This window comes from Meleagris gallopavo, chromosome 19 (assembly GCF_905368555.1).
Source record: "Meleagris gallopavo chromosome 19, MGAL_WU_HG_1.1, whole genome shotgun sequence".
Lineage (NCBI taxonomy): Eukaryota > Metazoa > Chordata > Aves > Galliformes > Phasianidae > Meleagris > Meleagris gallopavo.
Window position 1 is genome coordinate 867,501 of NC_139422.1, and position 18,508 is coordinate 886,008.

General features: G+C 51.9%; 1 protein-coding gene across 1 annotated transcript in view; it reads right to left on the minus strand.

Annotated features, from left to right (window-relative positions):
- GRIN1 (glutamate ionotropic receptor NMDA type subunit 1) overlaps positions 1-11,962 on the minus strand; it is a 31,823-nt gene extending 19,861 nt beyond the window's left edge. Inside the window, exons 1-3 of the mRNA XM_085239190.1 lie at positions 11,525-11,962; positions 8,953-9,087; positions 3,853-4,029 (exon numbers count right to left, since the gene is read on the minus strand). Of these exons, the coding sequence (XP_085095316.1) occupies positions 3,853-4,029; positions 8,953-9,087; positions 11,525-11,782 (570 nt within the window). The 5' untranslated portion in view covers positions 11,783-11,962. The remainder of the gene's footprint in view (positions 1-3,852; positions 4,030-8,952; positions 9,088-11,524) is intronic.
- Positions 11,963-18,508: the final 6,546 nt, after the last annotated feature.

Here is an 18,508-nt window from a genome sequence, read left to right on the forward strand (position 1 = left end):
ATAACGCTGGAGCTCGCAAAAACCACTATCAGGAGAGAGTGCCTCAGCTCTCGCGGGAGCGTCACGGTGCAAAGCAAGCCTGAGTGTCACAGCTGTCGCGACGCAGTTGCATTTCCCTTTGGGACTGGGGAATTCTTCAGCAAGAAATTTTTATCTTAAGCTCAGAAACAATCTATGCATCTCTAAGGGCCTAAGTGGTGGGAATTCCATGGAATTACTGTGGAAGTAAAGGACAAAATGTTGTGTACGGAAAGTGCTGGATAAACACAAGCTGTTACAATCAATAGCATTAGCATTGCTACCGTTACTATTACCATTACCATCCTGTTTGCCCTAAGAGAGTTCACAGCAAGTGAGGAGCTGAGCTTCACCTCCTGCAAGGAGGGAGCAGTGTTTTGGAGCTCAGATGTCATCCAAAAGAGAGAGGAAAAAAAGCTGGCTAGGTCCTGTGTTGGCTCAAAGCATGGCAATATGAAGCAATGGTGACCATGGGATGACACTGTGGCTGTTATTTGGTGCTCTGGGGGCACCGGGTGGCTTTGTAGCACATGAGTGGCCTCGGGAGCTGCTGGGGACTGGGGGCCTGTCCCCATGCATCATCTTGTGGTCCTGTCAGTGACAACCTGAAAGCACCTGCAGGACAGCTCTTGGCAGTTTTTGGTGGGACAGTCTGACCCCTTCTTCTCAGCCCCTTCCTAACCATCTGGGCATCCCTAACCTGCATGTATGGGACACGGCTCTACTCCAATCTCCACTTTGCAGCATCTTATGGCAACTGATTTCTGCCAGGAACCCGACCCTTTGCACCCCTGTAACACCAGGGTTCCATTTCCGAGGTCGATCCTGAGGCAGTCAGCGTCTGCTTCTGCATCTTGCTTTCCACACTAAACAGCTTGCTTCTTCCTGAGCTCTCTGGCCAGTCTTCAGCTTCGCCAGCTCTCCTGTCTGTGCAGTTCTGTGATTGTTCCATTCCTCTCCTCAGATACTTTTCACCATTCTAAGAAGTCGGGATCTTGCAAGGAAAAGAATCTGAGAAGGAAAAATGTGTTCCAAGCTCCGCCTTCATTCTAGGTGCCATTCATGGTGGGAATTTCTGCAAGTGCTTCTTCGAGTCTGCTCAGATCACAGTGAGACTTGGAGGAACACTGCCTTTGAGGAGAGCAGGGCTGCAGCAGGACAGCATGAACACTCTCCAGAGGGGAGACGTTGGCTGTTTTCCTTCAGGTGCCATCAGTTTGACTGGAAACCTGGTCATCCATTCTTCAGCCGCCAGATCTGATTGAGTTCATGTGTCTGGGGTGTGCTGGCAACTCAAGTGGAGCCGGTCAGCAAAGTGAAGCAAAGTCTTGGGCCCAACACAATTGGATCTAATGGCATCTGATCACTTCTACCTCCCCCTGTCCCCATCTCTAATGTAGTGACCAGCAATGGCAATGTCTCTTCTCTTTCCAGTTTTTGGTGTTGTTCCACAGCACTTCCCTACTCCTCAGCGCACGTTTCACGTAGGGACCCACAATATCAAAATTCACTCTCCACATTCTCCAACATAAACTTAAAAATTACTGTTGCATGAACATCGCAGTCTCAGAGGAAGGGAGCTGCCACATCAGGGACTTGCCATATGTGACCTGGACAGACTCTGATGTTCACAGCATCTTGTACCCAAACTGAACCCAAGCAGCGGTGGAGGTCAGTGAGTTCTGAGCTGTACAGCTCAGGATGAAGCAGCAGACCCTGGGGAAGTTTCTGCAGACATCTCAGGCAAGTTTAGCACATGCAGAGTACCAGGGCTGGCCAATGCTGCGTTCCAAGCACCTGTTCGAAGCATTTATCCATGTCTGAGGAACACCACGGCCTGACGCTGACTCCAGGATACAAGTCATGGTAGGATCCAGGTGAGGCACAGCAAATCTCTCAGGTCCTTGGGAGCTTCATGCTTTGAAGAGGTCAGAGCTGCTCTCCTGCCTGCTCCTCCTAGGGTCCAGGCTGCACCAGAAGAGGTTAGAGAGGGATCTATGACATTACCTCACAGCATAAAGTGAGCACACCAGTGATTAGAAGAGTAATGAGGCAGCAGAAGAGACTCAGGAAGAAGGGAATGCTCTGATGGGAATAGCTATTACCCTTCAGAGCAGCCAGGCCAGCCAGTTGGTCACTACAAGTTCTCTAAGGGAAAGAGAAATGAGAGTTTGTGGCAGACCCCAAAAGGAAGATGTAGTGACCCACCACCACAGAGCACAAGTCCCAGTCTGGTGGATGGCCAGGACATCTGGAGCAGCTCCATGGCTTCCACGAGACACCAAGACGTCACAGATTCAGACGCAGGGCAGGTCTGCCCTGCCTTTCAAACCAAGATCTCAAAGGCTTTCCTGTTTGATGGGCAAGCAAAGAAGAAATTCACCTCGTGTCTGGAAGCATGGAACTTGGTGAGAAGAGTGCAGGCATCAGAGGGAGCAGAAAACGACGCATAGGAGCTGCAGGAAAATAGCAGGTGGAAAGCAAAAGATGCAAGATAAGGAAGAGCAGACTTACAGCAGGAACAGCGCTTCTACAGACATCTCTTGGACACTGAAAGAGGTGTTGGGGAGGAACATGGTCCTGCTCTGACCCAACAGAAAGGTGCCTTTAGAGGCAGGAGGATGCCATGCTCAGTGGCACACCAGTGGCTCATGTGGCTCGGACTGCAGCAAGGGTGAAACTTCTTGGAGTCAAGCGCCAAAACAAAAGCCTGTTGGTCAGCATGGACCTCTGCACCAGTGGTTCCTTCAGTGGCTTGACAAGAGGTGACTGCTCTCAACTCGGATGCCAGCTCCGAGCACAAGATGCATCTACAACCACATCTCCTTAGCATCTGACTGCCAAACATCCAGCAGTCACTGGTGGGACTGGAAGAGAGCGGACTGGGTCCCTGCCTGTGAGCCAGGAGGGAGATGGAAGGAATGGTGCCAGCCCTGAGGCTACTGGAGGTGGCTCAAAGAGGACCTAGCACTGCTTCAAGCCAGATGACGTGCCGAGACTTCGCCCCTCGGGACAGGCTGCTCCATGCTTTCCAGGTAGGTGGCTGCCTTTGAACAACTGCAGCCAACCAGCTCTCTGCGTTGTCCTTTCCTGCTCGTCTTGAATGCTTGCTTGGTCCCATCACTCAGGTCGGTGGTCGTCCCTGCCAGATTTCTGGCAGGTTTGGGGTCCTCCCCTGCCTTCCTCCCTGCTGCCTGCATGCTCTGGGTGCAGGTGCCACACACCTCCTCGATAAAGCTGCACCCGTGAGCCTCAACCACACCCTGGTGACAGTATGGGGTGTCAGGAAAGCAGTGTTTAGCGTGTGCTTCAATGGAGATGGGAACGGGCACCAGCCTAACGCCTCGGAGCCGACAGCTTTATAGAGAGGGTGCGTGACACCTCCGCGCATCAACGCGCCGGCCGCCCTCACCCCTCCTACCACTAAGGTGAGCACCAGTTTGCCAATTCAGAAGCTGCTTTCTGGGTTGGTTTGGCACTGCTGGATGGGTTGTAAGTGGGGCAGGTGCTTCCCTAAGCTGAGCGACTGGTCCTCTCCTTAGGTGGGACTCTTGGGCGAGGCATTTGCAGAGCTCCAGGTTATCCTTCCCTTCATTTTGTAGTCGATTTACATGTAGGAGATTTTGACCATGGCAAAGCAAGTGAAATGAATAAAGTACAAAGTTCTGTCAGGTACTAGTCAGACACTGTTGATGCTTTAAGCATGTTAGCCATGTTACAATGGAAAGAAAAGGTGTTTTACATACAGAAATCTACATACATACAACAGCCCGAGACTTCTAGTTTTGTTGTTGTTGCTTAAACAAAGCTACAAGACAATGTTCAGGAACTGACCTTGGACTCTCTCTCCTCCAAGAGGGTCTCCAGCTTCTTTTGTGCAGCACGACCTTCGTGGTCGTCGCTGACTATCAGAATGACGTGATTCCAGTTGAAGACTCTCATCATCTCAAACCAGACGTTGGCCTGGTGAGAGTATGGTGGGACCGTGCGCAAAAAGGACAGGTGGATACTCTGCAAGGAAGAACAAGAGCTCAACATAGACTGGTGTGGGTCAGCTGCCAGTGTGCATCTCAGGGACCGGGTTTGCATGGACAGGGCTGTGAACACAAGGCCAAAGGGACAAAGTTCTGTGTAATCCTCTGGGTTGCACACCTTCAGATAGAATCATGGAACCACAGAATCATTAAGGTTGGAAAAGACTCTAAGGTCATCTGGCATCCACCTATCACCGACTTTGCTCAGTAAACCATGTTCCTTAGTACTGCATCTCCACAATTGTTGAACACTTCCAGGGACAGCGACTGCCCTGCCTCCTTGTGCAGCCTGTTCCAGTGCCCAACCATGCTCTCAGAGAAGAATTGTTTCCTAAAAAAAATACATGGCTCCTACATTCCTTTCTTTCAGCTGAGAAGCAAACCTTGGCTATGATTTCATGCTTTTCTGTGGTCAATTCATTGCATAGGAGAGAGGGTTTTTTGCTTTGTTGCCCACAAATACGTGGTGAAGAACAACCTACCCAGGAACAAACTGTCAGAAACATTCAGTGCAAATATAGCTTCTCCTTTTGCTTATCCAAAAATATTACAGAGCTGTGGGCACTGAAGGGAAAACTTTGCCTTCAGAGCATGGTAAGGAGCAGCTGCAGGTACATGCAGGTATACAGCGGCCATTTGTCAGGAGGAAAGCTCAGAGAAGCAGTTTTATAACTTGCTGTTGGGCTGTTTCTAGGTCAACTTGTTCTGCAGCAGCATGCAGGAGGAGGCAGTGCTGGACTCCTGCCCCGGCGAGCCAATTTGATTTGGTTAAAGACATCATTATGGTTGGCTGATTGAGCAATAGCGATTCCAGCTTAATTAAGTTCAGAGCTCTGTGGGGAGCAATTGGACCAAAAGCTGTAGCTAGCAGAGAGGTTTCAAAAAACGCAGCTTCTCCAAAAGGCCCTGGAGTCAGCTATTAGAAAATGGCAGTGCTTATACTCAGCATGGACGCTGCTCAACAAAGCAGCCCTGCGCAGGAAGGAGGCAGAGGACAGAAAGAATAGCACAGTAATGCTTGCTTTTAAGGGCTGAAAAGATCCCCGGGGCCAACCAGATCTTGTCCAGAGCTGCTCACCCAGCATGGGTCACAGGTGTCCAGCTCAGGCTGGAAGGAGAAAGGTGTTGACCACCATATATGACCACCATAGATCTCCATAGGAGGAGCAGCCAGAGCAGCCACTGCCTCTTCCACATGTGCAGCACAGAGACAAAGCCCGGTCAAACCAAGCAGCACACAGATAACAGGCACAGCTCCTGTGCTGGCCATGTCTCCATGCACAGGGACACGTGAAGGACAGTAGACAGCTGACCCAAAGCAAAGAAATGCAATGGCAAGCAGCAAAATGCCAGAGCACTGCAAACATTCCCTGATTATGGGAAGTAGAGAAGAGCTGTGGCTCTTTTCTATTGCCTCAACCATCTTGCAGCCCAGGAGCTGCAAAAACGCTGTTTGAACTGATCCTGTCTTTCTTAAGTGTTGTAAATACATACCTCAAGGTTTGGATAAACAAATTTTACCACTGAGATTTTAACCAGAAACTTGATGTAACAGTTCCACAAATGTTCTGAAATGGGGTCAGAAGGGTCTTGGGCTCATTATGAAGGTATCTCAGCTCTTGGATTAGAAAATTATAACTTTTCTGTGGGGTATTGAAAAAACAGATTGTAAATTCTGAGTTGGGATTTCAGGATGAGCAATCCCATTCTGTATTTGGAAGCATGTGGGACACCTGAGCTTCTCTGCAGAGCCCAGAGCGCATCAGAGAACTGGCAGTAAATGTCCCTAAAGGTTAACAAGTCCAACTGATGATGTGCAGGAGATGTTGAGGATCAGTTTTTGTTTGATTTAATAACAAATACACAGCAGACAACCTGGCTTTCCACAGTTCTCTTGCAAAGCCCTCTGAAACTCAGCATAGATTTCCTGGCCTTTGGGGTGGAGTATATGGGGCTGTCCTGCAAGCTATGGGATGCATTGATCAATGCATTTATTTAGTCCTTTTTTTTCTTTTTGCAGATGACTATTGTCATGTGCTTCAGCTTCCTGCAACACCTTCCTGTCTCCAACCAAAATCTGGGTGCTCAGCTCTGTGCTTCCTCACTGAGCTCTGCTTCTGGGCTAAAATATGATGGTTGGGCCTGGATCCAGCCTCCAAAGTGGGTTCAATCCAGCTGAATCCCAAGTGCAGTGGGAGCAATGGTGGTCACAAGGCTGGGGATGTGCTGGGAACTGCACAGTGCTAGTGCTGGTGGCTTTGTTGGCATGAGGATGTGTGAAGAGAGCTGAGGTTGAGAAGACACGTGGATTTGTCTGTACATGAGGCTGTGGGACCACTAGGTACTACAGGTGTGCTCACACAGGGACCGTGTGCAGGTCCATGAGTAGGAGTGGTGTCTTCTATATCTTTCTGCCTAAGGGCTCACCACAGCTCCCTGTCCACGGCTGGTACTGTGATTCTTCCTACAGGATTCATGCAACAGTATTATACTCTAGTGGGAATCATCACCAGTGCCCCTCTCAGCAGCATGCCCCAAAGTTGAGCTGTGTGGGAAATCTCAAGGAGACTTGATAGAAATCCCAACATAGGAAATTCCTAATAATTACTCAAAACCCATCAGCCAGGTGCTAAAAAGACTCTGTGAAAGGACCCTGTGTTGCTGTGCGGCCTGCTCTGCTCAGCCTGCCCACCCCTCAGAGGCACTGCAGGTATGGGAGGAAGCTGAAAGAACTGCAGTAGCTCAGTCGTGTGCTGGGAGGTGGTTCAGTGGGGGCTGATGCACGAGGAGTTCAGTTGGGCTCCATTCACAGATCTCAGCCCATATGGAGCATTGGTGAAGGAACAGGGAACGGTTTCATAAGATGCACCAAGGAGACCAAACAAAGGCTGCTGAGCTGGCTGCAAGCCCATTTCTGGAACAAACACTTCTTTGAATATTAGGAGCAAGAACATTTGCTCCCCTCAGGTATCTCCACAGAAAGACTGATTGCCATGCTTGACTGGAGATGCTAGGAGACCATCAGAAGACTCTGGGAAACCTGTTTTGCGAGGTCCACGCCTCTCCTCTCAATCAGTTTAACCTTGGGAGGACCATAATTAACTCTGAATCTTCAAACCCCTGTGAAATTTAGCTAAAATTGGCTGATGCCTTCAAAACCAATCAGGGGCATGCACACAAAGTGATCGTACAAGTGTGTTTCCATAGAAACGAAGCTGAAAGCTATAATTTCCTGAATTAAAAAAAAATAAAATATCAGCATGCTGATGACTGCAAAGCCAAAAGGGAAGCAGCTGAGTGTCCCAGCGCTGCATCAGCCCATCCTGCAGAGCTGCACACCACTTCATCCCATGCCCTCACCTTTTGCTCTCCTGTTCCCTCTCCCACTTTGGTGTTCCCTCCAGTCCATGATTCAACCTCCTCGCTCCTCTCTCCACCCAACTCTTCCCTGTGCCCACATTCCTACTGGCACCACAGCTCTGCAGGGAGTGCACTGGGGCTCAAGGGGTGAGATGTTCCCTCTGCAGCCTTTCAGCTGCGCCACTGCCTGGTGGGGAGCATCTCCATACCGCTGCCATGGGCTCCCCTCCGGCTCTGAGGCAGAAAACACCTTTTAATTAGGAAAACGTGGATGAGGCTCTCATCCGCTCAGCTCAAGGTCATCATCTGGAAAGGGTAATCAGGGCTCTGCTGAGAACAAACTGGACTAACAGCACATAGGTCCCAGTTCCCTGCACGTCTCTCCTGCTGGCATTGCTAATCAAACCCAGCTCCATCCTGCAGCAGCACCAGTCCCATCTCTGCTGCCCTGGTCCCCTGCTGCCCTGGTATGCCACTCAGCCCTCCCACAGTGTCTGTTCCCCTCCCACAGTGCTGTGACCCACTGGAGTGTGCACACCCCCAGCCCCTGTCTTGTTGTGGTCAGGGATTGCTGGCCATCCTGCCACGGTTTCACCAAGCCCTGCAGCTGCTTCTGCACAGCAGCCTTGCTGGTTTGGCTCTCTGTGAGCCTCTGCTCCTCCCCTCCTGAAATTTGGCTTCATTTAGCATGTGGGTGGAGTGACTATTTTTGCACTGAACATTTGCATTTGTGAATATTCACATTTCCCAAGTAAAGGCCGATGACTCGTGCTCTGACTCGTGCTCTGCAACAGGCCTGATGTCACTCACTGAGCTCGTGCACCTGAACAAAATCTCTCACCAGGGCTGTGACAGCACACTGGGCAACCCGGCCCTGCTGCTTCTGCTCTCAGATCTCGCTGTGATGTGGAGCTGGGAGCTGAGGGCATGCAGCCAGAGAGCATCTCAGCTGAGGAGGATGGTTTGAGACACTGGAATCTGAATCCTTCTTGAGTGCTCATGGAATGGATGGGTTGAAAGAGACCATAAAGCCCATCCAGTTCCAACCCCTGCTACAGGCAGGGATACCTGCATTAGCCCAGGGTGCCTAAAGCCCCACCCAACCCAGCCTTTAGCACCCCCAGGGATAGGGCATCACTATAGGATAACACATTAGCCGATTCTATTTGCTCCCCTAATAACATCATGCGAACCCTTCCCCTTCACAGGTGCCCCACACCTAGGGAGCACTCAGAACCTCCCCCAGCCACGGGGGCAGGAATGAGTGAGAGCACTTGGCTTGGCTGGAGAGCAGCGAGCCCAACAGCCTGGCAGGGAAATGCTGCAGAAATCATCCTGCACTATGTAGGTCAACACTGGCAGCTGCGAAAAAAGGATGTTCCGGGGATGTGAGAGAGGGAGGGAGCTGCAGTTTGAACTGGAGAGGGTGGCCAGACAGACAGACACATAGATAGCGTTTAACATCATCAACCCTCCTGATGGGCACTCTCGATTTACACCACATGTATGAGGTACTAGACTAGAAACATGCATCAGTTACCTTATCAGAATATATAGACATGCGTGTTGTCAGACCAATGACAGGGATCCTGTAGAAGCCAGCTGTGTATGATACAGGTGTTGGTGTTAGGTGATCGTTGGGAGCAGGTGGGTGACTAACTAATATTGCATAGACCTGCAGGACAGGATACACGACACAAACATTATTTCACAGGAGCACATCAGCCGACGAGAGTGATTTTCCTTTTCTGCAATGTTAAAGAGCCCCACGTTAGCACAATAACAGCAATCAAATCAGCAGCAGCAAAGCAACGACTGCACTGGGGGAGGGTGGTGCGAGCCCAGTGCTTGGAGGGGATGGGGTTGCACACGTTTGGACCTTCATGGAAGTGCCATGCCAAGCTGCTCAGCTAAACTAATAACTTCCATGGATTACAGATTAAAGGGAAACATCTCCCTTACAGTCGCACTGTGTAATGCGATTTCTTTAACCACACATTTAATACTGGGTTGTAATTCCCCTCTGAGGACTATTACATACAAAGTGGTCAGCTGGGAATCGGAGTGGGAGGAAGAGCACCAAGCCACAATGCACAGTGGCCATCTGGCTCCAGGCACATGGGAAAGCTGGGGGGACGGGGAGAGCGGTGCTAGGGCAGGAACAGCATGGGTGCTGGGTGCTGGGTGCTGGGTGCTGGACTGTACCAAAATGGGAGAAAGATGATGCCAGCGAGATCCTGCTGTGATGAGAGGGCTGGGATCCAGCAGGATCCTGGTTTCTGTCAAATGGAGTGGGAAGGAACTGGGTAAACCCCGTCGGACCCTTTGTTTGAGGAATGTCCTCTGCTGGCAGCAGGTCTCCTGCTAGGGGTGAATCTGCACAAGGACTTCAATGCCTGGAAGGAGACAGCACTTCTTCCCTCCTCCAAGCATCTGCCCTAGCACTAAGATGTGCTGTGCACCCTGCTGCAGGGCAGGATGGATGAGGAGGAGGAGGGATGGCTGGGGACAGGGACTGGGGACAGGGTGGGACGAGGGGCAGGGTTTGGAGCCCCTACCGTGGGAGAAGGGGGACATTACTGAGGGCAGAAAGTGGGGGTGTGGGGAGGCAGGAAGGGGTGCCTGTGCCCAGCACACAAGGAGTGCGTGAGGGGCTGTGTCAGCAGGGCTGGGACGTGACTTGGGGACAGGTCATTGGGTAGCAATGGGCAGGGAGAGAGGCGGGAGGCGAGGGCTGCACAGGCAGCACAGCAGCTGACCAAGAGGAGCCATTTTGCGGGGCCGGCTCAGTGGCAGTGAGCTGGGGTGGGAACAGCTGAGCCCCACAGCTCCATGGAGCCAGGATTTTGGCCATTGAGATGGCACAGCAACCCCAGCACCCTGATCCCCAGCACTGAAGCCCTCTCTGCATTGCAATGGGGCAGCAGCCCCAGCATTCACTCAGCCCATGGGGTTTACTCTGGGGACGAGGCTTAGAGGTGGTCTGGACATGGGCATCCATCAGCTGGTTACAAAATGAATCTCGGCCCTGCAAGGGACCCAACCGAGCTGCAAGGATCCCGAGCAGCCTATGGTGTCTCTGGGGATGCCTCCAGCCACCCCCACCTCCAGCTAAGGAAACCGTGTCCCAGTCACCCGCCACCTCAATCTCCCTGTCCCCTCGCTGGCTGGCTGCATGCTGGGCGTGCATGCACCCATCGTGACTGTGTGTGTGTGTCCCCATGGTGCAGGTGTTGCATGCTTTGTGTGCATCCCTGTGTACCCACGCACAGCTCTGCGGGCACCTTCTGCATGTATGCAAGGTGGGTCGGGTGTCCATGCATCCGCCCGCACATTCAGAGCCTAAGTGGGGTCAAAGCACATGCATGGCAGTGTGTGTACATGTGTGCATGTATGCTTGTGTGTGTGCGCTCCAGGTTTGTGCCCATGTGTCCCATGCATGTGGCACCGGGGGAGCAGTGATGCTGTGTGGGTGATGGGGCTGTGTGAGCTGTGGTGCAGCTGTTCAGATGTGTGCCCTGCAACGGGTGTGTGCATGCAGCATTTTATGTGTGCCCGTGCTTGCAGTGCACAGTGGGACATGCTTGTGTGGCAGCGTGTGTGCCTGTGCACTGGTGCAGTGTGTGCACACGGATGTGGCATACGTAGCGTGTGCAAAGCAGTGCTGCATGCTGTCTTCATATGCAGCATTCTGAATGTGTGCCCGTGTTTGAATGATGCACGGATGCACATGACATGTGTGCACACAGCACATCCCGCGGGCGCTCCTGCAGCGCTCCACGAGAGCACAGTGGATGTGCATGCGTGGTGCTCCCGTGTCCGCACGCAGCGTGTTCATGCCCACGCGTGCACCCACCTCTGCTCACGCCCACGGTGTGCACGCGTGTCGCCACGCGTGTGCCCGCGTGCAGTGGGTGCGTGCCCGCACCGCCGCTCGCTTACATAAAGGCTGCAATGCGGGCAGCGGCGCCCCGAGGCGGCGGGGCAGGACCCCAATCCGCGGCTCTGCCTTCCCCGAGCCCCGGGGGGGGGCATCGCGAGGTGGGGGCGGCTCGGAGCCCTCCGGGGACGGGGCGCGGGGCTCCGACGATGGGGTCGCCGGCCCGGGGTACCTGGCTGGAGATGAGGTCCTCGCAGACGGAGAGAGCCATCTGAATGGCGTTGGGTTTGTGCGTGACCGAGGTGGCGTTGAGCTGCAGCTTCCAGGTGCCGTGCCGCTTGTTGGCCTGGTTCACCGCCTCGCGGAAGATCTGCTCGTGCTTCTTGGTGCTCAGCACCGCGCCGATATTGACGATCTTGGGGTCGCAGCCGGCGCGGGCGAAAGAGGAGGAGAAGAGCAGGGCGAGCAGCAGCAGCCGCATGGTGCTCATCCACGGGCGGCCCGGAGCCCGCCGGGTCCCCGCCCGCCGCCCGCCGCCCGCCCGCTCAGCTCGGCCCCATGCGGCCCGGCGCGGCGCGGGGAGCTCTCCTTGGTGCTGAACCGCCCGCTCCGCTCCGCTCCGCGCCGCCCGCCGGCGACTCCTCCCGCTCCGCGGCCCCGCGCTGCCGCAGCGCCCTCCCCCGGCCCGCCCTCGTCTCCCGCGGCGGGAGGGACCCCGGGTCGGCCCCAGGCTCTGCGGCAGCGCCGCTCCGGGTGGGGTCGGTGTGAGACCCCACTGCCGCTCTCTGACCCGCCTCGATTCCTGCTCCCTCGGGTTCAATAGGAGTAGCCCCGAGTGCTGCTCCCTTCCATGCCGGCCACTCGGGAGCCCGAGGAAGGACGCAGGGAGGGACGGAGCCGACCCAGAGGATGCTGCGGGAGCCCCGAGGACCGCAGGGCTGGGGTCTGGCTCCTGCACCACTTGGGATCATCACAGGGGGCAGTCCAGGTGGGGCTGAGCATCCAGCTGCCAGGAAAGCGTCTCCAGGGGTCCGACCCCTTTCTCGTCTTTTCTCTTGCACTGTCCATTCAGGGTGTGAGCGTTCCCATTACTCTGGGTAGCACGATCACACCCTATGTGGGGTAAAGCAAGGTCTCCTGGGTTTGTTTTTCCCTGCAAAACTACACAACACCTCTGACACACGTCCTCAGCCCTATCTGGGGGTGAACTGCCCATGACATGAATGTCACCACGAATTTTCACTCCAGAGCTCGAGAATCTTGGCCAGGGGAACAATGGTTAAGCAGCCCACACCTGATTCCTGTCTTTATTCTATCCCTCCAGGCAGAGCCACCATTCTTGCAGGAGTACCTCATGGAGCAACTAGGGCAGGTTTCAACATTCAGTTCTGTCCTATTCTGGGCTATGACCATGAGATTCTTCTTGTGGTTCTCTCGGTCTTTCTGACCCTCAGCTACCACTTGCCTTCCCCAGAGGATGTGGGATCATAGCAGCTGGTGGCCAACATCTGGAGCTCCATGGTGAAAGCTGCTGGGTTGCCCTCTTGCACCACCTCTCTCCAGTTGCAGGAACGTTGCACACCAGAGCTGTTGCTTTGGCCCTTTTGGAAACAAAAAACAAAGGGGCTGTGGGTAGCCACAGTGTGTTGCTTTGTAGCTGCATGGGACAAATGCCATCGGCTGTATGCCAGCCAAGAGAGCAGGCTGAGCACTGCAGAAGAAAAATCACCAGAGATATTTTTACATCAGCCATTTTGAGGGTATTGCCGCAGCCCACCTCTGTGCTTGTTTTGCAACGTGAGTGGAAGCAGAATTTTCTCCCCCAACGCAAATTTTCTCACTGGCATCTCTGAAGTGCAAGTTGCCATGGAAACCATTTTGCCTGGGTCCCACGTTGCCCACACGCGCTCGCATGAAGCTGCAGAAGCAAAATGGTCGTTGTGCAATGCCGCAGGGTCGCAGTCTTGAGGGGCTGCCGTGCTTCACAGCTCTGTGCCAGCAAGGAGACCCAGCAGAGAGCCTACAACTGCTGGGAGAGCAATGGAGCCCATTGCAGCTATGATGCACTGGGTGAGAGAAGGAGCACGGCCCCACCTCACCTTAACTCTTGCAGTGCTCTGCATGCAGCTCCACAGCGATCCTGCTGTGCTCTCAGCACAGACATCCATGCACATCTCACCCTGTTCAGTGTCACTGCACTGTTCCCTCTCCTCCACGCATGGAGCTGAGGGTCTTGTAGTGCTCACATGTGGCTTTGCCCACGCTGCTGGCTCTCTTGGAAGGGTGGAGTCTATGGATAACTAAAGGTGCATCCATACTGATGGACTGCATACATTTGACTTCATTTCCTCCCCTCACCAGCTGAAATCACAGAATCACAGAACATCCTGAGCTGGGAAGGACCCACGCGGATCATGGAGTCCAACCCAGCCCCGCACAGCATCACCCAAACCCCAAACCTACAGCTGAGAGCAATGTCTCTGCAGTCCCTGAGCTCTGTCAGCTCAGAGCTGTTCCCACTGCCCTCAGGGGCAGATCTTTATCTTCACGCCCAGCCTGACCCTCTCCTGACAGCTCCATGCCATTAGGAGCCCAGGTCTAAGCACTATGTCATCTCCATTCATTTTTCCCTCCAGAGGCTGTTGTTCCTGGCACCAGGAACAGCCCAGATCACAAACTCCTGCAGCAAGGCTCAGCCCGCACAGACGCTCTCACTGCACGGCTTCCATTCATGCTGTGTCCTCAGGCTCTTTGATCATCTGAAGGCAATGGGTGCACGCAGGGTTTTCGCAGGGTGAGAGCTGTGTAAATGGTGGGTACAACTGCATCCACCAGCTGATCTGTGTGAAGACTCCGCAGCAAGCAGTGGTCTTTGCTTTTCCTGTGACTTCCTCCTGGCATGTTATGGCAACCTTCTTAATCATGGTTTGCTGCAAGCAATTAACAGTTGCCTGTTAGCAATTAGCACATGCATAATATGATGCTGCTTTTTATGTCTGGCACCTTCTGGATGCAGGAGAGTCGAGCTGCAAGATGGGGTGAATGCTTGTGTGGTGTCCCATTGCTTGGGAATGGTATGAGCCTTTCCTGAGCAGAGAAAAGCCACACAGAACTGAGAGGCTTCAGGGGATCAGCACTGAACCCAGATAAGTGTTTCATCTGCCTTGGGACAAGGCATCAGCCCCAGTGGGGAAAAGACGATATGAAATTTCATAAATGAGGAAATCAAGTGTTAGGAATATATGAGCCTTGCTAGTCATCATGGAGCTACTAAACAAGCTGAATTCCTCTTCTGAGAAAGTTAAAATTTAATTGAAATCAGAAAATGTGTGGCTCTAATATACGCTCCAGTAATGCCTTTTGTGTACATCTACAAGACAGAGGAGTGGTAAAGTTAATGCATGAAACCAAGCAAAGCACGTACTGAGTGCTGCCTATGGCAGAGCTCTGCGAGCTGCTGTCAGTGAAGAGCTATATGTGGAAAAACTGTTGCCAATGTATAGATTGTATTCTTTACAAAGGGGCTGGAAAACTAGTTAAAAGGTCCACAGAAGTTATTTGGAGAAAAACTCTGTGTGCTATAGAGAGTGTGAAGTGGATGAAATAGAAGCATGTTGCCTGTGGACGCTGCCTAGTGGGAGCAAGGCCAGGGCTCTCAGCACTGGAGGGGCCATTTCCAGAGCCACCCCTCAACACTTCAACACACCTGGAGCAGGTGAGATGGTGAACATGAAATAAGACTTTCTGATGTCCAACCTTCCCCTTCTCATAGGCTCCATGGCTGGAGTCTTCATCGCAGCCAGGAAATATTGGTTGGACGTCACATCCAGGAGATGCTGGATGCTACTGCTCAGTGGTGAATCCCATGCCCTAGGTACCCTGTAAGCAGAGGAACTCTCTTGGTCTCTCCCACATAATTCTGTTTGCCTTCAGATGGGGAGCCCAGAACTGGACACAATAATAAATAATCTAGATGTGCCCTCCCCAGGGCAGAGTAGAGGATGAGGAGGATCCCCCTCACCCTGCTGGCCATGCTCTTTGTAATGCACCCCAGTGCACTACTGGTCTTCTTGGCCATGAGGGCACACTGGTATCTCATGGTCAACTTGACGGCCATCAGAACACTCAGGTCCTTCTCAGATGTGGCCAGTGGAGACACCAGGCAGCACAGCTCCTGGCACAGCTCACCTCCTTGTTGGCTCTGTTCAGCTCTCCCTGCAGGAGATTCATGGACCGTTGCCACTCTTCTGAGTACAGTGTGGCTGGGGGAGAGTGGGACACAAAACACCAGTGGCCAGAGGCAAAGATGGTGTGAAAAATAACAACAGTCTGAAATAAAAAGGGACTTACATGCACAGATATGCATAGCTTAATGTAAAGTAGGAGAAAGTGGGAACTTTCACTGGAATCATTTTCTAAAGGTAAAGCAACATAGATACATTTGCAATATTTTGTAGGGAAATATTATTTTTGACAAAATACTGATTTCCTTCTTCAAAATGAAAAAAGAGATGACTGGGCTTCAGCTGCCTGCACACCATGTCCCAGGAGGTACAACAAGCATGCTTGGGCACTTCCAGCCCCCCAAGGCTGCTGTAAAACAGAGGCCTGGAAAGAGTTAAGCCAAATGGTCAGTGCTGGGGACTTCTTGCACATCTTCATGCCACTGGAGAAAAAGCAACACCCATCTCCTTAGAGCCTCTTTGGCTGCACTCCTGAGCCTTCAGACCCGCTCCAAGTAGCTTATGCCAGTGCTCAGAGCTCTCCTCACATCGTGCAGCCCAGCTCTGCAGTTGACTTTCCAGTCCAATCAGTTGACTTTCCTTCCACTACCCTCCAGTTGGCTCCCAACGCCCTCCTAGTTCCTTTCAATGACCTGTTGACATTTGTTGACCTCTCAGTGATCCCTAATTGACCTCCAGTCCCATCAGTTGACTTTCCAATCCCTCCCAGTGTTCTCTAGTTGGCCCCCAAGACCCTCCCAGTCTGACCAGTTGACCTTCCGCTCCCTCTATTCTGCAGTGCCCCCACAGCTCTGCTATGGAGAGAGGCTGGGCTCGTTTGGCCTGTGGAATGGAAGGCTCTGAGAAGACATCACTGCAACATTTCAGGCATAAAGACAGCTTGTAAGAAAGGTGGAGATAGACTTTTTACCAGGGTCTGTAGTGACAGGACAAGGGGCAATTGTTATAAACTGAAAGAAGGGAGGCTTAGAGAGACACAAAGAAGAAACAGTTTAATGAGAGCAGTGACACTGGAACAGCTTGCTCAAAGAAATTGTGGAAGCCGTGCCATTAGAAGTGCTCAAAGTCAGGACAGACAGGGCTTTGAGCATTCGATTTAGAGAAAGATCTCCCTGGCTGTGGCAGGGAGCTTGGGCCAGGTCACCCTCAAAGGTCCCAAACCTTTCTATGATTCTGTGATCCTATGACATGGATCTGCCTAGCACATCTCATCACTCATACTAGTGCTGGGATATTTTTACATCTTTATAAACTAGTTCCAGGGACTTTCCAACTCATGCAATTCCCATGTGCTCCTTACCTACGGGGAACAGAAAAATTAGGGGATTGCTTTCCAATCTGCTATATATGACATTTAAAGACATCAGACATCATAAATGTGAGGCACCCAGCCTCAGGAATAGCTTTGGAAGATGCTGAGCAAATCAGACGAAGCCAGAGTTGGCCCAGTTCTGTCAATATGGCATGTGGGGGCAGAAGCTGATGGCACCAGACTTGGTGCTGCAGTGGATGTACCTCACCCCAGAGCCAGCTGGCAGGCTGGAGCATGGAGTCTGGGTGTACTCCTCTTCAGGTGAGAACAGATAATTGGTGTGTTAGGGCTCAGAGCACAGGAACGTGACAGCAGACATGCCCCTCTTGGGAGCTGTGCCCTCCTGTCATCTGTGATTGATATATGCAAGATCAAAACCTTGTTGTTGAGAACAGAAAGATTGATTGCACATTTTGTTTAGTTATGAAACCAGACTAAAAATAAAGAAAAACGTGATGAGACAAGGTTGAAGAACACTGACTTTGAAGAAAATTCTTTTTTCCTCATCTTTTCCCACTAAGGTGCACTCACATAGAGCAGGCACAAGTGGTCAGGGTGGGCTTCCTGGAAAGATGAACACACAGGTAGGATTATCTGGTGGAAAATGTCATTGAGACATTTTGTGGCCAGCAGCCCAGCTCTCCAAGGCTTTGTCCTCCTCCTGCAGTTCTGATTTTCAAGAATTCAGATCTATAGCTTCTCCCCATGCCTCCCTTGGCTGCCATTCCCTGCTTCTGCTCACATTCCTCCTTTCTCTGTATTTCCTCTGGGTTCACCCCACACAAGATGAGGTCCCCACTATTACACACACCTTGCAGTTCACCAGCTGTACAGATATTTTTTGCTCTGCTCCCAGTTACATTCCTAACAGTTCTGAAAGGTGGGCTACTATGCCTGGAAGCTTGTCAACTTTTTTTCCATCTCTATCAGCTCATCTAATAGAAAATATTATTGTCCTCTACGGACCTTGTCTCTCTTATATGCTTAGATCATCCTGTCTACAAAAGCATTAGTATTTATTATTCCTAACATCACATTTGTCTTTTTGAGCGGTTTGGAGCAGTGAACAGATACAGAGACCACGTCAAGCAACGCTCAGCTCTCTTGCTAAGTGCCAATTAACAGCTAACCCCCTCTGTGGGCCTTGGCCATGTGCATTGCATTTCACTGGCAGGCACTGCTGCTTGCCTGTCAGTCACCGAGAGATTTGCAAGGCTTCTTCTGCTGTACTTCACGGTCAACTTTACTGTAGTGAATAATTTAGAACCATTTTCATCAGGAGATTTAGATGTCTGTTTATCCCCTTTCCCAGTTTCCTCGTGAGCAGGCAGATACAAACGCCAGTCCTCATTCTCCAGCTGAGCAGTTATTCCTTCTCCTGGCTTCCTATCTCCTCACCAATTACATAAGAAAAGAGGATTCCCCTGCTGTTATTTCAGGTTTACTTAGGGGCTTTTTGTATTCGGCCTTAAAGGAAGTGTCTTGAAAGTCCAAGAGAACAAAGCATGAACTTATTCAGCTCTTCACTGAGTTCCCATTTCTACTGGTGAGGCATAAATTCTGCTCACAAACATGCTGCTGACTCTTCCTCACTGAGTTATACTCAGTCCTGTGTTGGAGAACCCTTTGCTGCAGTGTCTGATGGATTTGCTCAGCACAG